The 22,183-nt window shown below is 53.2% G+C and overlaps 1 protein-coding gene across 10 annotated transcripts in view; it reads right to left on the bottom strand.

Annotated features, from left to right (window-relative positions):
• Positions 1-22,183, bottom strand: part of CAPN15 (calpain 15) — a 58,955-nt gene that overhangs the window by 33,553 nt on the left and 3,219 nt on the right. For 2 of the 10 annotated variants that reach the window (XM_050317615.1, XM_050317621.1), the window contains 5 exons: positions 19,628-20,034; positions 19,357-19,536; positions 16,610-16,650; positions 14,842-14,987; positions 8,930-9,239 (listed from right to left, as the gene is read on the bottom strand). In XM_050317615.1, the coding sequence (XP_050173572.1) occupies positions 8,930-9,105 (176 nt within the window). In that variant the 5' untranslated portion in view covers positions 9,106-9,239; positions 14,842-14,987; positions 16,610-16,650; positions 19,357-19,536; positions 19,628-20,034. Of the gene's footprint in view, positions 1-8,929; positions 9,240-13,946; positions 14,988-16,001; positions 16,055-16,439; positions 16,651-19,356; positions 19,537-19,627; positions 20,035-22,183 lie in introns of those variants that run through there. The other 8 variants (XM_050317613.1, XM_050317620.1, XM_050317616.1 and 5 more) reach the window with 8 other exon arrangements.

Genomic DNA, 22,183 nt, shown 5'->3' with positions numbered 1-22,183 from the left:
GAAGGGCTAAAACACACAGGCCTTACTGTGGTTTGACTGGGAATGCTTCATCTTGCGCAGCCCACGTGGCATTTTTATTTCCTGATGGTTTCTAGGACAGTCCTGGGTCAACCTTCAGGCTGGTGGGCACAATAAGGCCCCCCTGTTGAGCAGAGTGGGCCCTGACCTGTGCCCTCTGCAGCACATGGGCTCCCTCAGCACGCTGTGATCCCCACCAGCCCAAACAGGGAGAAGGACTGGGTGAGTTATGTGGAGCTGGAAGGGCCAGGAGCAGAGCAGAACAGAGCAGAACAATGCTGTGCTGAGGCAGGCTGAGCCACACAACCCCCCAGCACCCCAACCTGCTCCTTCTGCTCATGCCCCAAGCTCTAGAGATACTGCCACCCTAATACACATCTGGCTGACTCCTGAAGCAGTCAGGGAGGCTGGAATTACCAGGGAAGCCCCTACAAGTTATACTGTACCCTGGAGGCCCCCAGACTGGGTAATTCAGACCGTAGCACTGTTTGCTGCCTCGTAAAGATGACACATACTTAAGTTAGTGCTTTGACAGCTGGACTCTGGAGGATGCTCCTGGCTTGAGCACATGCAATTAACCCTCACAAATCCATGTGCCAGAGGGAAACATCCTGACACCACAGCAACCCTGCAGAGGCCATGCTGATGCTGCTCTAACAGCTCAGCATCCCTTCCCTGCAGCAGGACACAGAGCTTCCTGCCAGGGAGGGCAGCTCCTGCTCTTGGTTAAAGCTCCTGAACCTCTTCAAGTCACACACACCTCACAAACAGCTCCTGGCTAAGCTCAGCAAGGATGACCTGAAGGACATCACTGTCAACCTCCAGACATGGGACAGAGAGGAGGGAGGAGAGCACATGCCCTGGGCACTGAAACACTCACACAGCTGAAGGACTGCCCAGGACAGATGGGCCCTGTCAGCTGCTGTGCCCTCCCCACCAGCGTTCCCCGAGCAAGCCAGGGCTGCAGGGCCCACACCAGCGTGCCCAGAAGACACAGAGCATCGAAACATTTGCTGTAGGAGAACATAACCCAAGGAAAATGGGTCATCAGGTCAAGCTTTGCTAGAGGTTCTCTAGGGTGTGTGTAAAGCGATGATGTGCCCAGTGCACGGTCACTGCTGGGCAAGACAGCAGCAGCATCACTGATCAGTCCACCCTGTGCCAAGGGATGCAGCCCTGCAGCTCCTGCAGAAAGACAAGCCTTTCTCCATTTCAGAAGCACCAAGTGTCTCCACATTTGTGCCTCCCCACAGACAGACACAGCAGCTCTGGGTAAGGCAGCAGGAGAAGCCTCAGCTCCTGGGCAGAGAAGGTACAGTTGGTGGCACAGGTGAGGTGGGATGTCCCGGTGCTGCATGGGGCACATGCCAGTCAACACCAGGGCACTGACAGAAAGATGTATCCTCTTTGGTGTCCCAAGGAATCAGTGGGAAAAAAACTCATGGAGAGATATACACACACACACATCTATCCATCTACCTACCTACTGCTTCACTTTCCCAAGGTATCCAGCTTAAAATCAACTTCTCAGGGAGACAAAGGATCCTGCCTGTGTCCACATTCTCCCCACGCCACAGCTGGGGAATGTTACTGAATGCCAAGGAGTATGGACACCCTGGCCCTCTCCCCACAAAAGATCCAGGCAAAATCCAGCCTCCCAACATCCCCTTTTGCTGTTGTCAATCTGCCACGCTCCAAATGCTGGGGCCCAGCTCTGTGTAACTCCAAGCCCCAGTTCTGGGAACACTGGGAGCAGCAGGCCTGGAACCTGTGTCTGGAGACCAGGCTGAGCTCTGGGCAAGGGCAAGCAAGGCCCCTCCAGCTCCCAGCAAGCTGCTGACTTGGCAGCCTTTAAGCACCTGCAGCCCAAACTCTCCTCCTCACCCCCACACCGCCCTGGCTCTCCTGCTGCCGGTGCTGCCGCCGTCCAGAAGGGCTCCAGGCTGCCTTCACACTCCACTTCCAGCTTCCTTCTGGTCTGGATGTCCTGCTGCAGCCTCAGAAATGCCATCTGTAACACAGGAGCAGCTTCCTCCTCCTCAGCTCGGTTCTTCACACCTCCTCACAGTGACCTTCAGCACCTGCTCCTCACGGGGGCTCGGCAGTGCCCGTGGGCACGGGAGGCAGCACCGGCTGGCACGGGCTGCCAGCTCTGATCCTGCTGCCTTGCCAGGCACAGCAGGAGGGCTGGCAGGGTGACAGCCACGGGAAGGGGCCCAAGCCAAATCAAAGCCCAGGGCAGTTTGTGGAGGAGAGCTCAGGTGATAAGGCACAGCTACCTGGGTGGGTTGTGGATCCCTGGGCAGGAGTAGAGAGGTGCAGCCCAGCCTGGCAAATGCAAACAGCACCCAATCAGCCCTCACCTTTCCTCTCTGTGTCTCTGAACAACTGCCCTTCTATGGGGCTGTTTCAGCCCAGGGAACAAAGGCCTGCAGAGGGTTCATTCAGCACAGCACCAGGCTCCAGCCGTGCTGGGATCAAGGCAGCCTTTCAGGGACACGGCCAGCTCGGGGCCAGGCACTCGTGGAGGGGGAGGAGGGTGGAGGGAGATGGATGCAGCTCCCTGTGTCCTCCCCTGGCCATTTCTGAGTCACACTGGTCAGAGACCTGGGCCCAGAGCCACCAGTGTTAAACTAGATTAAGTTACTGGTCAGAGAAATCCAGCTGGTGCCTTTCCCAGCAACCAACACCTGGTGATTTTGGAGGAAAGCAGCGAGCTCTGGAATGAACCCAGGGAACACTGGGCACTCAGCAGCACTGAACAGCTCACAGAGAAGGAAGGGAAATCCCTGCCCACCCAGAGAGCAGGAGGATGTTCTTGCCTTTACCCCTCTTTTCACAAGCCCACAATCCCAGGTTAATGCGGGCTCATCTCCCTCCAGGACAGGTGCTGCACACTGTTGTGTTTGTGCTTCCCATCCTGGCCCCAGGAGAAGAAGAAGAAAAAAAACCTCAAACACACACTTGCCTATGTTTTCTCCTTACCTGCAGCAGCTCAGCCAGGCTTCTGAGCTTCCTGCTGTCATCATGTCCATCCATCAGCTCCTTCTGGAGGACTGAGACCATTTCACAGCTCCAGGATACACTTGTGACACCTCTCAAAGGGACAGTGATTTGCCATGAAACACAAGACCACACTCCTGCCTCTGCAGCTGAAAATGGCTAAGGGAGCAATGCAGGAGGGTTACTCTGCAAAAATATCCCTGCTCTGGCTCCTCTTACTATTCCCTGCTCTTGCAAAATAAAAACATCCGAAAATTCAACCCTTACCAATCCTTCTCCCACCCTACCCCAACACACCAGCACCTGGAAACACATCTGCTCCAAACCAAGTTCCAAAGGGCTCCACCAGACCCTCTGACCACACATTCCTGCAGCACAGAGTACAGGAGACCAGCTTCCCTCACAGCAAAATTCCAGGACCTCTTCCCAAAAAGCAGGAAGAGGATGGGTCCATAGATCTGTGCACAGCCACAGCTGGATGCCAACCTTCTTTGTGCAGTGCAGCACCCAAAGGAAAATTCCCCAACACCTGCACTTGGAGAAGGACCTGAACCTACTTCCCTGGAGCAGGAGCATCCAAAAACCAGGTTAAAGTGCTGCTTTTTCCCTCCTTCAGGCTGGTGCTGTCGCAGGGACAGCTCTGCTGTGTCCTCCAACATCCAGGCAGAGGGTTCAGATGTTTCTGGTCAGGTTTTAGCCAAACCCCCTGCCAAAGACAAGGACATTCTCCAGCTGCCTCTACCCTTGCTTCTGCCCTCCCTTTGGAGAGGATGAGCAGGCAGGATGGCTCGTGTGGGAAGTGGAGATGGGGAAGGCTGGGGTCACACAGGGAGCAAAGGGAGAGTTTCTTTATCTATTGAGAACTTTGGTCCCTGCTGCTCTGCACCACCCTCCAGTTATTCCTGGTTCCAGAGCTATAAATAGCCCCAATTTAAACAACTAATAGGCTTTGTGACTGAATGGCCTTCTGGAGCAGCCGGCATGGAAAGTGGATGGGCAGGGCTGGAAGCCTCAGGCAGATGAAACAGCATTCCATGCTGCCAACTCCTTGGCACTGCAACACCTTCTGGAGCAAGACAATTCCAGTGGGCTTTGGGGAGAACTGGAGAGCAAACAGTTACAAGCTCAGTATTCCCAGCAAGCAGGTATGCACAACAACCTGAACACCACTACTCTACCAAATCCCAGCTGAACTTGGATGCCACAACTTCCAGAAGGAGCATGAGCCACAGGGATGCATCCACTTCATGGCAGCACCTGGGGAGCACAAGCTCCACTCCAGTGGGATGAGCAGCATGTCCTGAATAGGTGAGCTGATATAAGTACCCTCGTGGTTTGGAAGAGTAATCCCTTTTCCCCCCTCTGTGGATACACAGTCAGAGCACATTTTGGTTATCCCTCTGCTCCAGAGCCACACATGTCCCTGCTCTTGGCAGAGCTTGGGAAGAGAGCTGGACCAGCTGAATCCCAGAGGTCCCTTCCAACCTCCACCAGTCCTGTGATTCCTGCAAGGTGTAAAGTCAACTCCCTGAGCACAGGCAAATCCATGCACACTGCTGATAAAAAATGGAACTGTGCCTGTCCCACCCCAGCTCTGTCAGGTACCTGCACCCCAAAGAGCACAGACCCTACCCACTGAGGCTGCCAGACCTGCCTGAGATCCAGTGACAGAAAACAGAAGCAGGGAAACCCTGCAGAGTCACCTGATCCTTTACCAGGAGCTTTTCTTCCCACTTCTCCTCTGGGCATGGGCTTCCCCAACAAGGAACACACAGAATGATAGAATGACAGATTCATTAAGGTTGGGAAAGCCCCCTAAGATCACTCCCCCAGCAACCATTCCCCCAGGCCATCACAGCCCCACGTCCCCAGGTGCCACAGCTACACCTTTTTTAAACAGTTCCAGGCATGGGGACTCCACCCCTGCCCTGGGCAGCTGTGCCAGGGCCTGACCAACTCTTTCCATGAAGAAATTTCCCTGGCACAACTTGGGCTGTTTCCTCTCGTCCTGCCCCTTGTTCCCTGGGAGCAGAGCCCGACCCCATCTCCACCCTGGTTCCCCTCTGCTGTCAGGGAGTTGCAGAGAGCCAGAAGGTCCCCCCTGAGCCTCCTTTTCTACAGACTAAACCCTCCTGCAGACACCAGTTCTGCTCGTGCTGCACTTGGAGCTGAAGTGCCCCAACACAGGAGGGTGGGAAGGAGCTGCACAGAGTCACATCCCCCCTCCCTACATGGCCCTGCCACCCCTCCATTTGCCACAATCCCATTATTAACATCTCCACCAGCCTCAGGACAACTCAGAGCTCCCAAACAGGACTGTGTGATGCTGCCCAGCAGTTCTGACTTGCTGCTGTTCATGCATTTAAGCCACAGGGCTCCCAAACACCAAGGGTAAGGATGGTTTGCCTCGAGTTTCCCTTCAGAAACAAGTGGTGCCCCTGGGGAGCAGGGGGTGGCACAGCAAGTGCCCTCCCAGCAGCTGCCAACAACAAAAGCATTTTATATATTTTTAGCACTTAAAAAATAATACTAAAAGAGTGTGTTCCTCCTTCCACAGTCATTGTGACCCAGAGGTATTTCACTCTGCAAAGGCTTTTATAGAGAAATACAAAACCTTTGCAGAATGCCACAGGAAACCCCAGAAAATGAGTGTTCTCTGGAAGAGAAGGAGGCCAGAGAGCTTCAGCCAAACCAAGTAGTGGGCACAGATCTTGCAATACTTTTCCCAAAAAGCCTTTCCTGAATGGAGCAAAATCCAGCAGTTCCTAGTACTCAACAGCACCCTCTTTATGAATCCTTGGGAATGATGACCTGGTGAACAGAAACATTCCCTTAAATCTCCTCAGGAAACAGTTCACTGCCCAGATTCCCTCCTAACCCCTCACAGATGTGGAAGGATGCTCACTGGAGAGGTGCCACCACCACTTGCAGCGGCAGCAGGAGAAGCCACCCCAATCCCACAGCTCCCAAACCAGCCAACTGCAGCACCAGAGCAGTGTCCCGCTGCCTGCACTGACCTGGGCACTCACCTGCCTGCTCTCAGCCCCACGAAGGGCTTGGCACATTGGGAAGCTTGGCTGTGGTGGATCCACAGACCCAGCTGAGCACTCCCACCCAGCAGGAGCCCAGGCCAGCACCTTCAAGCGCATGAGCAAGATGGAGCCCAAGGGGACTTCTAACTGAGCCAGAATTTGTCTGGCTTCACACAGCTACCAGGGATGGGTTTAAAACCAACATCCTTGCCCTAAGCAGAGATTTGTGCAATGAGGTCCCTCTAACCAGCATGCATGTAACACTGGTACCTCTAGTCTTTAGGCAGCTGTGTCCTCCTGGCACGCTGGGGAAGGCAGGGACAAGCTCCTGTGTAGAAGGTGGCACACAAAGACTGTGCAGCCTGGTCCAGAAGACATCAGGGGCTCAAATGTGGATGTCACAAGCCTGCTGCTTTTACCACTAATGCCCTTTTTCTACTCCCTCCTGTCTCCCTGTCTTCAGCAGACAGGGAACTCCACACCACCAGCCTCACCCAGGCAACGGGAGACAGCGCAGCCTCCTCTCAGCTTCCAAAATCTTGAAAGCCAAACAGCACTGATTTCTCTCCCTGTTCCCACCCCACCACGAGGAAAGCCTCCCCTAATTCCCCCATCAAGTACAGACCAAAGTCACCCGTTAAGTACTTGTGTCCCTGTTTTCCTGCCAAGGAAGGCTTGTGTTCATCCCTGAGACAGCCCAGAGCAGCTTGGCTTTGTGCTGCTCCACAGCAGCCAAAGCATTACCAGCTCCAAAGGTGGCCACAGGTAGGGACAGAAAAGCAGCAGGAAAAGCAGAGTCCATCCCAGAACTCCTGCCCAGCCTCAGATTGACTCCCTAGTACTCCACTTCCTTCCTCCGCTCCACGACTCCAGGGACGAGGGCACGCAGAGGCAGGCGACCTACCCTGCCTCGTTCTATTGACTTACTTAATTCTTTAAAGGAATATATTTATCTATTCCTCCCTGGAAACCAACCATCCTCTGCTCCTTCACCCCCCTGTGCCCCCGTCCCTCCCTGGGAACGGCGCTGCTTTGATGCCTGGCTGATCCCAGCAGGTCTTTTGAACCCAACTTCCATAATCACTGCCTGGAGCGAGTTCTTCCCACGCAACTCACTGCTCACTGAGTCACGGCCAGCGATTTTCCTGTCTCCAGGAACCACGCAGCCCTGCACTGGGATGAGTTCTGTTCTGCCTTCAGCAGGGGAAATACATAATTATCGGAAAAGCCACTCCTGTCCTAACAGGACACTAGCGTTATCTGCGCCCAGACCGGCAGTTCCTGTTCTTGCCCCAACATCCCTTCCACCACCAAGGCTGGTTGTTCAGGAAATTTATTTCCACATGTCAAGATTTCACTTCGTTTCTCAACCTCCTCCAAGCTACAGACTTTGAGCCATGAACTGGCACACACGAGGCTGCAGAGACATCACCTTTTTAGTGCCCAGGGCCAGCTGTGCATTGGAAGTTCCTTAATTCCAGTGCTGGCTGTGCACACTGGGGTGCTCATCTGTGAGCCAAGACACTCCTCATGGCAACAGAGGGAAAACCACCAGCCCAGAAGGGATAATCCTGAAGGAAGGACCAGCTCTGTTCACAGGACCCCTCTAAACTAGAGGGGACAAGCCCCGACAGGACAGATCACCAACCAGAACCGTGGCTGGTTGACACACACAGCAACACATAGATTTTAGGAACTGCACAAAATACTCTTTTAAAAGCTCTCTCGGGCACTGCTGGGAACTCAAGGCCGTGTTTGAGAGCAAAGACAACAGATAATTGGTTCCACACTGTCCCAGCTCAACAAGAAGACCCAAGACAGGGCTAGAAAGGAGCAAAGGTGACGCTGCTGCCTCAGAGGCTCCTGGAGTTATGTACCAGACCCCGTGCAGCACATTCCAGGCCTCACAGCAGCAGGAAGGCAAGAAAACAAGGACCCCAACCACAGATCTACTGATCATCACAGCAAACGTCTACAGTAGAAAGCCAGGACACTGGGAAGCAAAGCAGCTATTCCTAAATGACCAGCAGCTCCAAACAGGCTCAAGCAGGTACGAACACCCCACCAGGCTGGAATCTACACCGAGCAGGCATTAGGCAAAGGCTCAAAGGTTATTAGCACAAAACACAGCAGCCTCTGTAGCCAAGCCCCCAGGCAGAGGGGTTTTAGATGTTTCGACATACCTGTCAGAGACTGAATGCAGGACACATGCCCCGACATGAAGAGAAACTCCTCACTTCCAGTGGCTGGTGGGGAAGGGGCAGAGGCAATGGCTCAGAGACACATTTGAGGTGCTGATTTCATCAAGGAGGAACCGGAATTGAGGGTTGGAAACACTGAGCTCGTTTTCAAAGTGATTCTGGTCTGGTGTGTTTCATTCCTTTGGATCTGGTATTCAAAAGCATTTCACTGCTTTTGCATGAAAACAGCTTCTGCAGCTCTTGTGAGTTCAGAAACCCTTGAGGCTTATCACCTCCCAACCTGGAGTCACAACCCTCCCCCTGTGACACTACAGTGTGGTTGGGAGGTCAGAAAGAAGAGGAGCCACGACAACATGGCAAACAAGGAACTGAGATCCCATTCCCTGGCAGCCACCTTCACAATTTAAGTGAGTGAGGAAGAGCTGGGCTGAGTCCTGCAGTCCATTCTGCAGGAGACTTCAGCCACCCCATGTAAAGGACAGGGCTTGGCATCACTCAAACGGGTGGAAATTTGGCTGTAGCTTCCTGAGGAACTGAACTGAGCCTCTGAGCGAAGGGACACGACAACAAAAAGGATGCAAAGCGACTCGCCTGCCGAAGGCAGCGGGCGGACTCGGGCTGGGGGGCGAGCAGCGAGCGGGTGAGCAGCGAGCAGGTCGTTCCCCTCCTCCTTACCTTCGCACCCGGTGCTGGAGGTGCTGCTGCTGCCGCGTTATAAGGGCACTCTCCCACACGGGGCTGCCGTGGCTGCTCCTATACCAGCCCACGGCCGGGTGCCCCGGGTAGGGGGTGCTACCGAAGCCATGGTCCGACTCCGTCTCCGCGGCCAGCGATGAGGCAGAGCTGCCCATGGTGCCCCCTGCCCGGCCCACGCCGACACTGAGCCTAGGTTAGGTCCAGGCCAGTGGCATGGGCAGCTCGGGGGGGATGCTGCGGCATGGGCTGCTGGAAAGATCCCGACACGCTGGAGGAAGGGAGGTCGGTTCTGATCAGAGGAGGGGGAAAAACAAAACAAAACAACAAACAAACAAAGAGAAAGGGGGGGAAAAAAGGAAAGAAAAAGAGAGAAAGATAAGGTATGATTTCAGCAACAACCCTCCAGTTTCAAAGCCTATTAATGCATGCTCTGAGCAGGATCCCCATGCCAGTGCTCACTGGGATGGGAAGGGCTGTTTCACTGAATCCAGCTTTTGCTGCTGGAGATGAGGAGTGCAGGGGCTGGAGAAGAGGCTCCCCCAAGTTAAGCACCAGGAGTTTCCAGGCACAGGGAAGGAGCTCGACTAGGGGAGGGAAGCAGAGCAGAGCCCAGCACAAAGCCTTTCACACCAGGGGAAAGAAGCAGCAAACGGTACAAGCCAGTCCCACCTGGAGCCCAAACCAGCAATCCTTGGGGACCACAAACCCCAGGTCAGTCTGAAAGCTCTTGGGCTCTGACTGGCACATCAGATGTTTAGCTACCTTCAGCTACAAGGACTGGATGGCTTGTGTGCTTGTACGTAAAATAAAACACTCCTCTTCTGCTGTTCCCCACTAATGCTACAGCAAGGCTGGAACTGGACAAACTGGCAATCTGAAAAAGTATTTCTATGGCTATTTACTTTCAGCTCAATCCAATTTTTAGCTGACACCAAGCATGCCCCTACCCACAAAAGCAGGTCAGGGACTTTGACTGCTCCTCCTTTTCTCCCCCTCTCTTTGCTACCTTTTGGAATTTATTCTTCGAGCATCATCACAGTTAAACTACAGAAACATTTCACGTCCTCTGGTATTTGAAGAAGTTTAAACACACACACATACACGTGTCTACTTAGAGGGAAAATGCACAGCAATCTGCATGTATATCAGGAGCAGAGGATCAAGGGAACATTTAACAGAGCAAAAAAGAAGAAACGAGGAAGACAAAAAAATTAGCACAGCTGAGCTTATTCAATTACCCACCAGGATTTAGGGAGATGAATGAACCGCAGAAAGACCTTTGCGAAGGAACTACTTTGTGCCACAAAAAGGCTGAAATGAAGAGTCCTAAAATACAGTTTTTCAATCCCAGGATTGATCTAAAGGATCAAGAAAGGCCTCGATAGATAACACACTCTGAAAAGCAGCAACTCAAGGAGCAGGTGCAATTTTGCTACAAGCTGAATACCAGAACGTGCCTGCATTAGGTCATTAGCTAGAGAATGTTAACTGCTCTGTCACAGTCTCTCCTCTGTATTCTACAAAGCCTGGACTAACTAAAGAAATGTGACAAAAGAAGCCCAGGAACATGACTTTCCCTACCACCTCCTTTTTTTTCAATTGGTCTGCTTCGCTGCTGGGCATCAGCCCCCCATGCCCACACTTGGCTTCCTCCCACCCCACAGCAAGGTTTCACTGATTTCACAGACCCAGCCAAAGTGGATCCCTGGCGCTTCCCCTCTCATTTCCTGCTATTCAAGCAGTTAATTTGTAACAAATCTGATTTTCTGGCTAAATGAAAGCCACGAGATGTGAAGGGGAAGAGCATTTCCAAGCATCATCAACTCGAGCCCGACTGGAGACATCAGCCACCCCACACCTGCGGTGTCTGCGGCAGCACCGGCACAGGGTGCAACTCTGGGACCTGACAGAAGAACAAACTCTCTCTTCTACCTCAAGACTCGAGTTCTATCACGATAAAGTAAATAAAGATGGGTCGAAACAGCCCTGCCCAGCTCAGCAGGTTGAGCGACACAGGAGGGTGCCCAGGCAGTCAACAGCCTTTTCCCACCTCAAGTAGGGTTAAACTGCCAAACAAAGCAATTCCACAGGCTGGTTCAGGACCACTTCCTCAGCTGACTGTCAAGCTGGAAAAGCAGAACTCTGCTTCCTCCTCCCCATGGGAACACCAGTTTTAGCTCACCAGAAGAGGCCAGAGACATGCCTGCTGCCCACATCACACCGGCTCCAGTGTCCTGCTCTGTCCTCCTCCTCCAGGGAGTCAGAGCAGGCAGCTCAACTCCACCACAGGGGGAGGAGAGGCTGGGAGTTCTGCTTTAAAACCTGTGGTAAAACCCCACGGTGGGTGGAGCTGGGAGAGGAAGGGAGCTATAAATAGGTGGAGGATAACCTGGCTAAGTCGGAGTGATCTCCGAGACTGTCTGGTCTAACTGGGCTGCTCGCCTGTGAGCGCTGTGTGAAATCGGATTTCTCCAGGCAAAGCAGTAAATCCTTCTCTTCGGGGTCACCCTCATGCTAGGTGAGAGCAGCCAATGAACAACATCTCAGGGTTGACCCAAGGTGGGGAGAGGGTGAACCAGTTTGAGAACAGGCGTGGCAGCAGCGTCACAGCTCAATGCAAAGCACGTACGCCGCTCCCCGAGCTGAGACCCAAAACGCCTTTGGCCAACACCAGGCAAATGAGGAGCCTCCAAGAAGGAAAGGTGAGAATGGAAACTGCACTCCAGCAAGGGAAGGGGACAATTAAAGAAGAAGGAAGCCTCTCTGGAAGCACTCAGCCTTGTTTTTGAGGAACTTCTCCCGCTGGCCAGGGAGATGCCCCAGGATGACCTGCAGGCACGTGGCCCGTGCTGAACATGGGAAGCTTCAGCCACAGAGAGGGAACAAACTGCCAACAGTTCCTCTGCCTTGGCAGGAGGGAGCAGGATTTTCCTTCTAATTAATAAAGCACTGCTTCCACCTATCTAATCTGGAGAGGAAGCAACAATGCGAACAGATTGAAGTGTCTTGAGAAGGGTGGATCTCACTCATGGAAATTAACAGTTAAGCACCTTAGCAAGATGCTGAGTTTGGATTTTGGTTTTCTGCCCCTTGCAGCTGCAATAATTACCAGGTTTCAACAGATGCTGTTTAGCTGCTCCCAAAATACTGCTTCCAAAATAAAACCAGATTCGATGTCTCCTCTCCCAAGCCACTCACACCAGCTTACCCTGATCGTGATGCAGAGCCTTTCTCAAATTCACCGTGAGCAGCAGGCACCTACGACAAGTTCAGGACAGCAAAGCCTTGCCATGGAGGTTCTTCCTGCTGCTGGGACAGCAGAGCAGTCACCTGGGTGCTTCCAGATAACCCTATTCCTCCACAGCAGCGAGCAGTGCTGACCCTTCGGGCCCCAGCTCTCCTGTCACAGTGGAGCAGGCAGGAAGGGTGGAGATCTGGGTCTGCCCAACCCCCTTTCCTTCCCTCCAGCTTCAAAGTAGGCTTTGGCTCTGAAGAGAGCAAAAGAGGAAGCAAAGGGAACTAGCCCATGTGGTTCAATGCATCTAGGAAGCTGCAGGATCAACTTTTCCTAGGATCAACCCCAAGCTCTTCCCTTTGGCACACAGCAGGAAGGAGACAGAGGTCCCTGGAGCTGCTGCAGCCACTGAGGAAAGCGGTGAGGAAGACTCACCCCAGCTGGTTCCACATGCAGAAACTCCTCCTTCTGATGGGATACCCCAGACACCTTTTCCCAGTAATTTATGATCCACATGGCAGCTCAAGTGCTGAGTTTTCCAGCCTCACTTGGTTCTCAGCCTCCCAGACTCAGGGACAAGAACTTTGTCACTTCATTAATATTTCCACTCCCTCAACCTATAAATAAAGTTAACTCTGAGCTACTCCCTTGCTCCAGGGAAGGTCCAGGAATGAAAGCACAGCCACCCTCAACTCCAGACAGCTCTGAGGTGGTGGGCGAGCAGCTGGCCCAGGAGAAGGCACACCATGTACCTGGGGGAGGTACAGTCCCTCAAAGCTGGGCCGAGACAATGGACACTTCCTCCTAGAATTGAAGCTGCAAGAACCAGCCCTTCTCCTCCTCTGCTGTGTAAGCTCCCCTGCCTGGGGGCTGGCTAAGATCATAGATCCATAGAATGTCCTGAGCTGGAAGGGACCCACAGAGCCCAACTCCTGGCCCTGCACAGGATACCCCAACAATCCCACCCTGTGCCTCAGAGCTTTGTCCAAAAACTCCTTGAGGTCTGTCAGGCTTGGGGCCGTGACCACTGCCCTGGGGAGCCAGCTGTGCTGGGAGCCGGTACCACCCTCAGCAGCAAAGGAGGAGCTCTGTGCCCTCACTCACACGCAACCTGCTGCTGACAGGGGGAAATCAGGGGAAATCCTGGAGAGCTCTGAATGTCCAGTGCCCACACACAGCCCTGGCAGGAGCAGCCTCCTCTGCAGGGACGGTTGGGATGCGATTCACACCCTGAAACACAAATCAGCTCAGGGGCCAGCGGGTGCAGCTTCAGGAGCTGGGGCTGACTGGGGCATGGAGCTGGAGGAGACCACTTCAGCCATCATGAAGGCATGGTCAGCCCCTGGCCAGTCCTGCCTCCATGCACAGCAGATCTCCTGCTCCCCACGGCAGGAGGCACACGCTCACTGGGCCAGGGGAGGCAGGGAATGGTGTGCAGGACGAGACAGGGCAGCGTCAGGAGGGAATGAAGTCACAGAGCACGGCAGGCATGGGATAACTAAGGATGCAGAGTGCAGTGTCTGATGGTGTGTCATGCCAGCCAAGCAAAGGAAAGAACCTCAAGCATTTGTGTGCCCAGCAAGTGACAGATCCAGCTCCCAGCCCCAGGCAGGGGGGCAGAACGTGCAAAACCGGGTCCCAGAGCAGAGCATGGCTGAGATGACCCTGCTAAAAGAAGTAACCCCAAGAGAGGAAGGGTAAACAACCCCTCTCCTTCCACAAGGCAGTGGGGGAAGAGCAGACAAGCAACAAGACACCCACCTCAGACAGACGCAGCACAGGCTGAAATCCAAGATGCCAACACCGACCCCACGAGAGCTCTAGGGCTCAAGTGCAGCAAGAGCAAGTGAACCGAACACTCTGTGCTGAGCAGATGTTGTGCACACAGCTGGGGACAAGAAATAAAGTTGTGCTGCTCTTTCTCCCTGCCCTCACCTGCCAAGGCAGCCAAGTGCTGCAGTCTTGGAAGGAAATGAAGGTGTCAGCAAGTTCCAATTCCTTGCAAAGGTTCTGGCAGGGAGGGGCAGGAAGGCACCTCCAAGGACAGACTGAGGCACAGGTACAACGGGAAGGATGGGCCAGTGGTTGGCACACTCAGCTGGGATGTTGGGAGGCTCCTGCAGTCCCTGTGCTCTACCACAGAGCTCCCCCTGTGATCTGGGCCATGGTCCTGTGACTCAGGAAGCTCTGTCAGACCTGCCAGGGCCAAGAAGTCTTCAGGTGCACAAGGCACAAGGACGACAGGCAGTGTGTGAGCAGCACAAGTGGCAGGACGTGGAAAAGGGAGAGCAGGGTGACACTCACCCATCCAAATGTTTGTTATGGGGCAGAGGGCTAGAAGAAGAGAGGAGACCAGAGATTCTGGCCTTTGAGGAAACGGAGGGGAGTGGAAGCTCCAAGTGAGCTGTTTTCCAGATCTCTGTGAGGAAAAAGACTGGTACACTGCTTGCAGAGGTATCATCAGCTGAAGTGAGCTGTCTGGAAGCACATTTCCAGATGGGCTATTAATGAGGTAACAAGATAATTTAACCTGGAGCCCCAGACCAGCACAGAACAGGACCTCATGTTTCATGCGACGCTTTAGCAAAGGCCAGAACAGCAGCACATGTCTCTGGCTGTGGAATTAACATGCAAGGGCAAGCTCCAGGGTCTTTACCTTCTTTCAGCTGCCTTGAAACTGGTTCTGGCCCAACTTTAACACAGAGGAAACTCATATACAGCAGCTGAGTTGGGCTGAGCTGCATTTAAAGCCCAGCACTGACTCTTCGTAAGCATGCAGGCAGAGGAAGAGGTGTCCAAAGCCTGAAGTGAAAGATTAATAGGAAAAGTACATTTATAGCCACAGAGCAATGAGCAGCAAAGTCTGAGTGAAGTTTCCTCTTCTCCCTTGCACTGGACAACTGTAAACCAGTGACAGATAATCCGGGGAGCTACTGGAAATCTACCACGGTCACTTTGAGAGAGGGGATTATACAGATTTGAAAGGGCAATCAACATCTTAATCACAAGCTGGAGGGAGAAAAAGAGGGAGAAGCAGGAAGGTTTTTTTCAAAATAAGGGTTAACTTCAAACCCCATCTCCGTTGACAACTGAAGAGCAGTTTCTGAACGAGCACGAAAATGGCAACACTGGCACTGCTGAGGAAGTGTCTGAATGTTTAAAAAAAACCCACACGAGCCAATCCCTACAACCCCAGTGCTCTATTAAGTCAATTAACACTGCTCCAGTGAAGTGCAGCGAGCCACGTGTATCCTGCAGTTTCCCAGCCAATTGTGGGTGCCTCTGGAGCTCAGTGTTAACTCAGCCTGTGTGGGCTGGCACAGGCCCTCCCTCTCATTAGCAGCAGAGAGGTGATGCCACAGAGAGACACACAGGGGGCAAGGAACAAAACAACACAAACCCCAGCATCCAATCTTGGGAAGCTTTAAGCAGCAGATCTCATTTCCAGATCTCTTCCTCCCTGTATTTATAATCCTTGTAGCAGAGTTCTGTCATCCTACTCAGCTCACAGGCTTGCCCCAGCTCCAAGAGATGTCAGGCTGAAAAATCACCCTGACAGATTGCCTGCTGAGACCAGTTGCATTATAAAAACAGGAAGCTCTTACTCTCCTGCTCCCAATATGCTACAGATTGAATGGGAAGGAGCAGACACGGGGATGCTTTACAGGAAGCACACACACACGGGACTCTTGCCAGGAAAAACGCGTCTTGAGTAACACATGTGCTCTTAGTTTCCTCCTTTCTCAGAAAGGTTTAACTACACTCTGAGCTACCCAGCAGCAATAAACCGCTTTTTTCCCCCCCTTTCTCACTTACAGCAGAGTGTTGCTTGGTAAACAGCAGATCGTCCTGTCTGAGGCTGTGCCAGCCTGTGCAGAACAGAACTGTTGTTATTGCACATTCATAGCTAGAGATAAACATGAATAAGAGCCACGAGGAAGAGCCAGGCACTGGTTCTTCAATGCACTGCTTTATCAGGTTCACCTTGATTCAACTGTTTCTGACAACACTTCTCCCTCCTGAAGGGGCAAGATGGCACAAGCAGCAAGGACAAACACTAAAAAAGACGACAGAAGTGACAGCAGCACAAAAAGTGCTCTTCTGTACTTGCTGACACTCACAAACTGTGCAGCTCACAGCTCCACCTGCACTTGGAACACTCAAAAGCACAACACGGAAACAAACGAGCCCAGCCAACCCAACCTGCCCAAATGGAGAAACAAAGCAGCCTTCAACACACTTCTCAGGACAAACCTCCACCGAGAGCCACCACTGCTGCAGGGACACGAAGGTTACAGAGAGCCAGGGAAGGAACAAAAAGTGCAAGTCATCTCTCATCTGCAAGCTGACACTCTGCAATGGCACAGGTACAGTCAACCAGCCCGGGAAGGCTGGACACTGGGAGGCAGAGGAGGGTTTCTGACCTTTCAAAGAGCAGATCTATCGACCAGCTGCTCCAGAAGCACTGGGGAAAGAAGCACAGAGTTAGTTCCAGTGATTGTTCCTGGATGAGTTCATGACCTGCACAAGAAGACTTGTCTTCAGCAGTAGGGAACTGGGCTTGATGACCCAAGGAGTTCCTTCCTCCCAGTCACTCAGCAACCCGCATTCATAGTGGGCCAGAGGTGCCCAAACACAGCACAAACACGAGGTCATTCCCAAAAGGACAGCAGGGATTGTATCTCCAGATCATGCTAAGCTGACAGATAAGCAGATGAAGAGCTGGCCACTGCAGAAGGGAGGGGAAGAGAGTTGCAGCAAAAAAACAAAGTCTCACATCCAGTGAAAATCCAGGACATGGACATGGAAAACAAAGTCTCAGAGACAGGAGGTGGAGGAGATGTCCCCTGAGCACACTGTCCCCAGACACCCCAATCACAGCTTTAATTCCAACACAGGTTAGACAGGCAGTAAATATGTAATTTGCCCAAGCCTCATCCAGCTGCATCCCTTCCTAGAGACAGCTCCCAGCCCTCACTGCACTGCCCTGCCCAGAGCCAACAGGCAGCAGCACCTGGGTGTCTCCTCCTGCCATTTTTATGCAGTTTGGCCTTCCCTGGCTTTAATCTGGCACCACGTTCCAGTTTCCAGTCAAATGGCCTAGATTTAAACCACTGCATCTCTGGCTGTGCCTCAGGCAAGTGCAGAGGTAGGATAAGCCTGAGAGACAACGGTGGCATTTGGCATTTCCATCACAAAAACTGGGCAGAGAAAAGCATTGGAATCACCAAGAAATGCACAAGAGGCTCCTGCCTTCCCCAAGAGCACAGGGAACCAGGAGAGACCAGGGAGGTGGGACAGACTTGGGGGCTGGAGAGGAAAATAGTTCCTCTTCTGGAATCACAGAATCACACAATGGTTTGGGTGGGAAGGGACCTTAAAGTCCATCCTGTTCCACCCCCTGCCACGGGCAGTGACGCCTCCCACTGTCCCAGGTTGCTCCAAGCCCAGTCCAACCTGGCCTTGGACACTTCCAGGGATCCAGGGGCAGCCCCAGCTTCTCCTGGCAGCAGGGAAGGACAGCCCAGAGTGATAATTTAATGGAGAAGCATCACATTACTGCTTCCCCCCTTCCAGCTCCACATTGCACCTGTACTCTGTGCTGGGCCATCCCAAAAACCACGTGAATCCTTCTGCACACTGATGTGGCAGCCACACCATTGCTTCTGTGAGATTATACTGTAATTGAAATTATAGGTGTGGAGTAACACCTGGGACAATGAAGTGCTACAGACAAAGCAGAGCCTGACACCACCACGATCCTCCCCTCTCCTCACCAGAGTGGCTTTACTGGCTCACTCCATCACAAGTGGCTCCTCTTCAGCCACACCAGTAGAGCTGGAAGTGTAGGATGTGTTCAATCACACAACACCTTAAACCGTATTTCCCCAGGAGAACAGTCATTAGAACAAACACAGTGGTCACACTGAGGAATGAGGGCACAATGAGGAAAAGGCTGAGAGGGCTGAGACATAATGCAAACAGTTTGAGGGAAAAGCTGCCTTTGTTAGAGCAAAGCCAGCCCGACCAGGCCATCGGAGGTTCCTCCAGCACAGGGAGGGAACTGTGCTCTCCACCAAGGGCAGTGGCTGCATCCTGAACCCACAATGCCCAAACAGGCAGATGGAGAGGAGCTCACACTACTGGAGTCACTCTCAAATGCCTTACAAGACAAATCCAGCTGCCTGAGCCTGTGGTGCTACAGAGCCCCAGCCTTCCCTCCACCAGCCTCTGCTTCCTAAAACGTGCAAGGTCAGGCAACAGGAACAATGGCAGTGGCATTTATTTGTAAGACATTTCAAGGTTGAATCAAAACTGACCCATGAGCAGGAACGTCACTTCATCCCTCTCACCAGTGAGAATTAGCCACGGTACAGACCTGACCAACACCTCCCTGGAGACAGCCAGTGCTCAAAGGCCAGAGTGTCCACAGTCTGGCTTCCCTGACCACCAACCCTAAGAGAGTCCTACAGACCTTCTGCTGTGGCTGGACACCAAAGTCACAGGGAGGCTCCAGCTAATCCATAGGCACCCAGGCTGACCAGATGGGCCAACACACAGTACGCTGGTGCCCATTTGATCAATCCAAAACCCCAACCTGGATGAGGCCACACCAGCCTGGATCATTAGAACTCAAGGACAACACCATCACACACTGCAAGAGTACCCTGAAGGTCCAAGCTCAGACTGGCTTCCCACCACCTCGTCCTGTCTCCACAGCCCAGGCATGTAAGGTACAACACAGCCACCTCTCTGTCCCAGTCCTGGCCTGGGAACTGCCACAGTGCTTACTGCAGGCAAAGCAATGCAGAGTTTCTAAGACCGACTTATTCCCCTGCCCTTGCACTGCCTCAAATACGCCCTGGGACAGTCCATTGCTTAAGACTGCGAGATCCTGGCAGACCCCACAATTTCTCTTCCACTATTACAGTTTCCTCTTCAGCAGAAGCAAACCAGGGGACACCAGTCTCACTACCCACACGAGCACGTGGCCTTCACGCAGACAGCACGGAGAGGGAAACGCTCGAAGGAGGAATCAAAACAAGGAAGAACAACAAGAACGAGGTGCTTGGCAGACACAAAGCGGGGTAACTGTGCTTACAAACCAGAGAAGGTCTTCCTTTCAGCCCCTCCCGGCCCAGCCCAGAGCTGAGTCAGAAAAGCCTCTCACCCCAGACGGTTCCTGCTCGGTGGGTGCGGTGCCAGGGGTGTGGGGTCAGCCTGGTGTCCCTGGAGCCGGGCGGGCACAGCTGGCACCCGCGGAGCAGCCTGGCACAGGGACCATGCTAGGAGGTGTCTGCAGGAGCACTGGGAGCACACCAGGCCTGGCAGGAGCAGCTGCTGTGCCGAGCTGGAGGACAGAGAGGGGAGAAAGGCACGTAAGAATAAATGGCTGCTGAGACTCTGGGCTGATCAGCATCACCCCAGCAAACACAACCAACCTCGCGTCACTCCATCAGCATCCACTCCAACTCCAGCTGGCAGAAGGCTCTGTGCTTCCCAGGCATCCGGCTGGAGCTTGGTCCTGTCTGGAGACACGACGGGTCTGCTTTTGGGTTAGCTCAGATTCTTCACTTGCGGTTTCAGAGCCTTTGGCTGTGACTTTATAATTCTGTGCCCAGCATTGGCCTCACTCTCTCTGACGGTGGCTGCTGCTCAGCGCTGTGCTGTGAGCTGGCATCAGAGCAGGAACAGCACCCCGGGAGCAGGGCAGGAGGGAGCAGGGCAGGAGGGAGCACGGCAGGATCGCGTGGACAAGGACTCTGGACAGCTCTCCACAATTAGCAACAGGGCAGGAGCTCCCGAGGGGCCGGATGTGAGCACAGCGGTGTCTGGCGGGGCACGCTGCCTGAATGTTCAAATACAGAAACAGATGTTAATTACTCTGCATAGCCAGGACATCATTAGCAGTTACATCTACTGGAAATTCTACAGTACAAATTTCTCTGATTATGCCAAACGTGCCCATCCCACCCCCAGAAGCCATGACGTTCAAGTAGTTGCCTCGGCAAACCTCCCTCCTCCGAGATATTTCCCCTTCCTCCTTCACATTCTCTGCTCTTAACACAACCTGTTCTAGTGAAATCCATGCTTTAGGAAAGAGTTGTCTCCTTTGGGATGGGCTTTTAGCAGATGGAGGCAACAAGAACCCTTGTCCGTAAGTGTCTGGCTCACCAGCACACTCTCACTTCCTCTGTTTGAGGCTGGGGAGGGAGCACAAAAATAAGGATTCAGCCAGAACAGTGCAATCACTGGGTCTCTTTGGGAGCACAGCAGAAGCACCAAGAGCAACAGACCCTGTTCTGCTCCCTCACCTTGCCCACCGTCCCCACAGCCACACCATCAGGTGCAGCACGATGTCCCTGGGGGAGGTCACAGTGAACTCACAAGGAGCTTTTCTCTTCCAGCACTCCCCACCACTGAGAATTCCAGGCAGTGGGGAGATGTCCTGTGGTGAACACCTGGATATGAGCTGCTAATGAAACCAGACCAGGACAGAGAGGTGGATACAGAGCGGGCAAGAGATGCCTCTCAGGGACCAGTAAAAAGTAAATAAGGGACCGATTCAGGTTCAAAAGGACCTTTTAACCCAAGGTTCTGTGCAGCGCTGGCTACAAAGAGAATTCCAGCCCACAGCATCTCCAAGTGGAAAGGCTGAAGGCTTAGAGCTAATGAGGGAGTGAGACCAACACCAGAGGACAGTGTGATGTGGCACCACGTCATTTTCCTTGCAGGGCACATGTTCACATAGGAATGGAGCAGGAAGGGAAAGCTCTGAGCACCCAACAGCTTAACACAAACCCTCTGGGCTGTGCTGGAATTCCAAGGACTGCCCCAGCTCTGCCTGCTGCCTGAGTCTGCAGGCAGGAGAACTGAGAGAGGTAAGCTGGAGAGCAAGCCCTTGACCACATCAGTGCTCTGTGGAGAGCAGGGCTGCCACAGGGGAACACACAGCCCTGCACACGAGGACCCTCATGCCGTGCTCCTACTTCCAAGGACCAGCACAAACACAGGGGAGTTCACTTGCTACCCCAACAAAGCTGTCCAGAGTTACCTTCTCTGCAAACCTTTTTATTGCAGGAGCAGGAGGACACAACCCAAGCTGGGAAGCTGCCCATGATATCCTCAGTAAACCAAAATCACCTGGGCTGCGACGGGGAACAAGATGCTGAAGAGGAAACTCTGGTGCCATAGGAAGCACCACGTTAGAAATGCAGCTGGGTGGCATCACAGAGGGGACAACAGCTGTAAGGTCTCAGTCTCTATTTTACCAGAGTGGGTGTGCATTGATAACCCTGCAGCTTTGGCAAGGGCTGTCAATGCCAGGGCTGGGGCAGGGCACCAGCTTGGTACCCCGACATGGTGCCACTGTCACCCTCCCCTGGTGCCGAGGCTGCTCAGCCCCCACAGCGTTTCCTCAGCACCCTCCGTGCTACAAATGGGGCTGCACTGCAGGAACAGAGAGGCTCTTTCTTTTTTTATGAGCACGCATTCGAGCTCCCACCGTTGGCAGAGCACGGAGGCACGACTTTGTGGGGGAACAGAGATGTGGTTCCAACACCAGTTTTAATGTGCAAGCCTAAAGACTCGGCTTCAGTTTTTAGAAATCAAACTTGATCATCTCAAGCTGGCAAAAATAGCCCCATGTTCCCTCGAGTTATTTTCTTTTCAAACAGGCAGGGTACAGCACAATAGGAAATATCAGCAGTTATGTATTCAACCTCCAGAAACCCAACGGGCCAATTCCAGCAACCCACGGCAGCTTTCCAACCCTCCCTGATCTATTTGCTGGAGTTAGAGTGAAAAGCAGGCTGCCCCCGAGCCATTCAGCAAACTCCACGTCCCGCTAATTACATCAATATAAATGTATTATCTTGGCTGTCAAACATGGGCTGCCTGAACAGGACAACGCTCTGCCATGGAAATGCAGGAAAACAATTGCTCTTTCTGCTGGTGACACGTTTCTCTGGATCTTATTTCCTTGCCAGGGCTCCCCC

The sequence above is a fragment of the Myiozetetes cayanensis genome, unplaced genomic scaffold (genome assembly GCF_022539395.1).
Source record: "Myiozetetes cayanensis isolate MyiCay16 unplaced genomic scaffold, myiCay2020 scf20-37, whole genome shotgun sequence".
NCBI lineage: Eukaryota > Metazoa > Chordata > Aves > Passeriformes > Tyrannidae > Myiozetetes > Myiozetetes cayanensis.
Note: the sequence above shows the minus strand (reverse complement) of the source record. Positions and strands in the feature narration are given on the sequence as shown.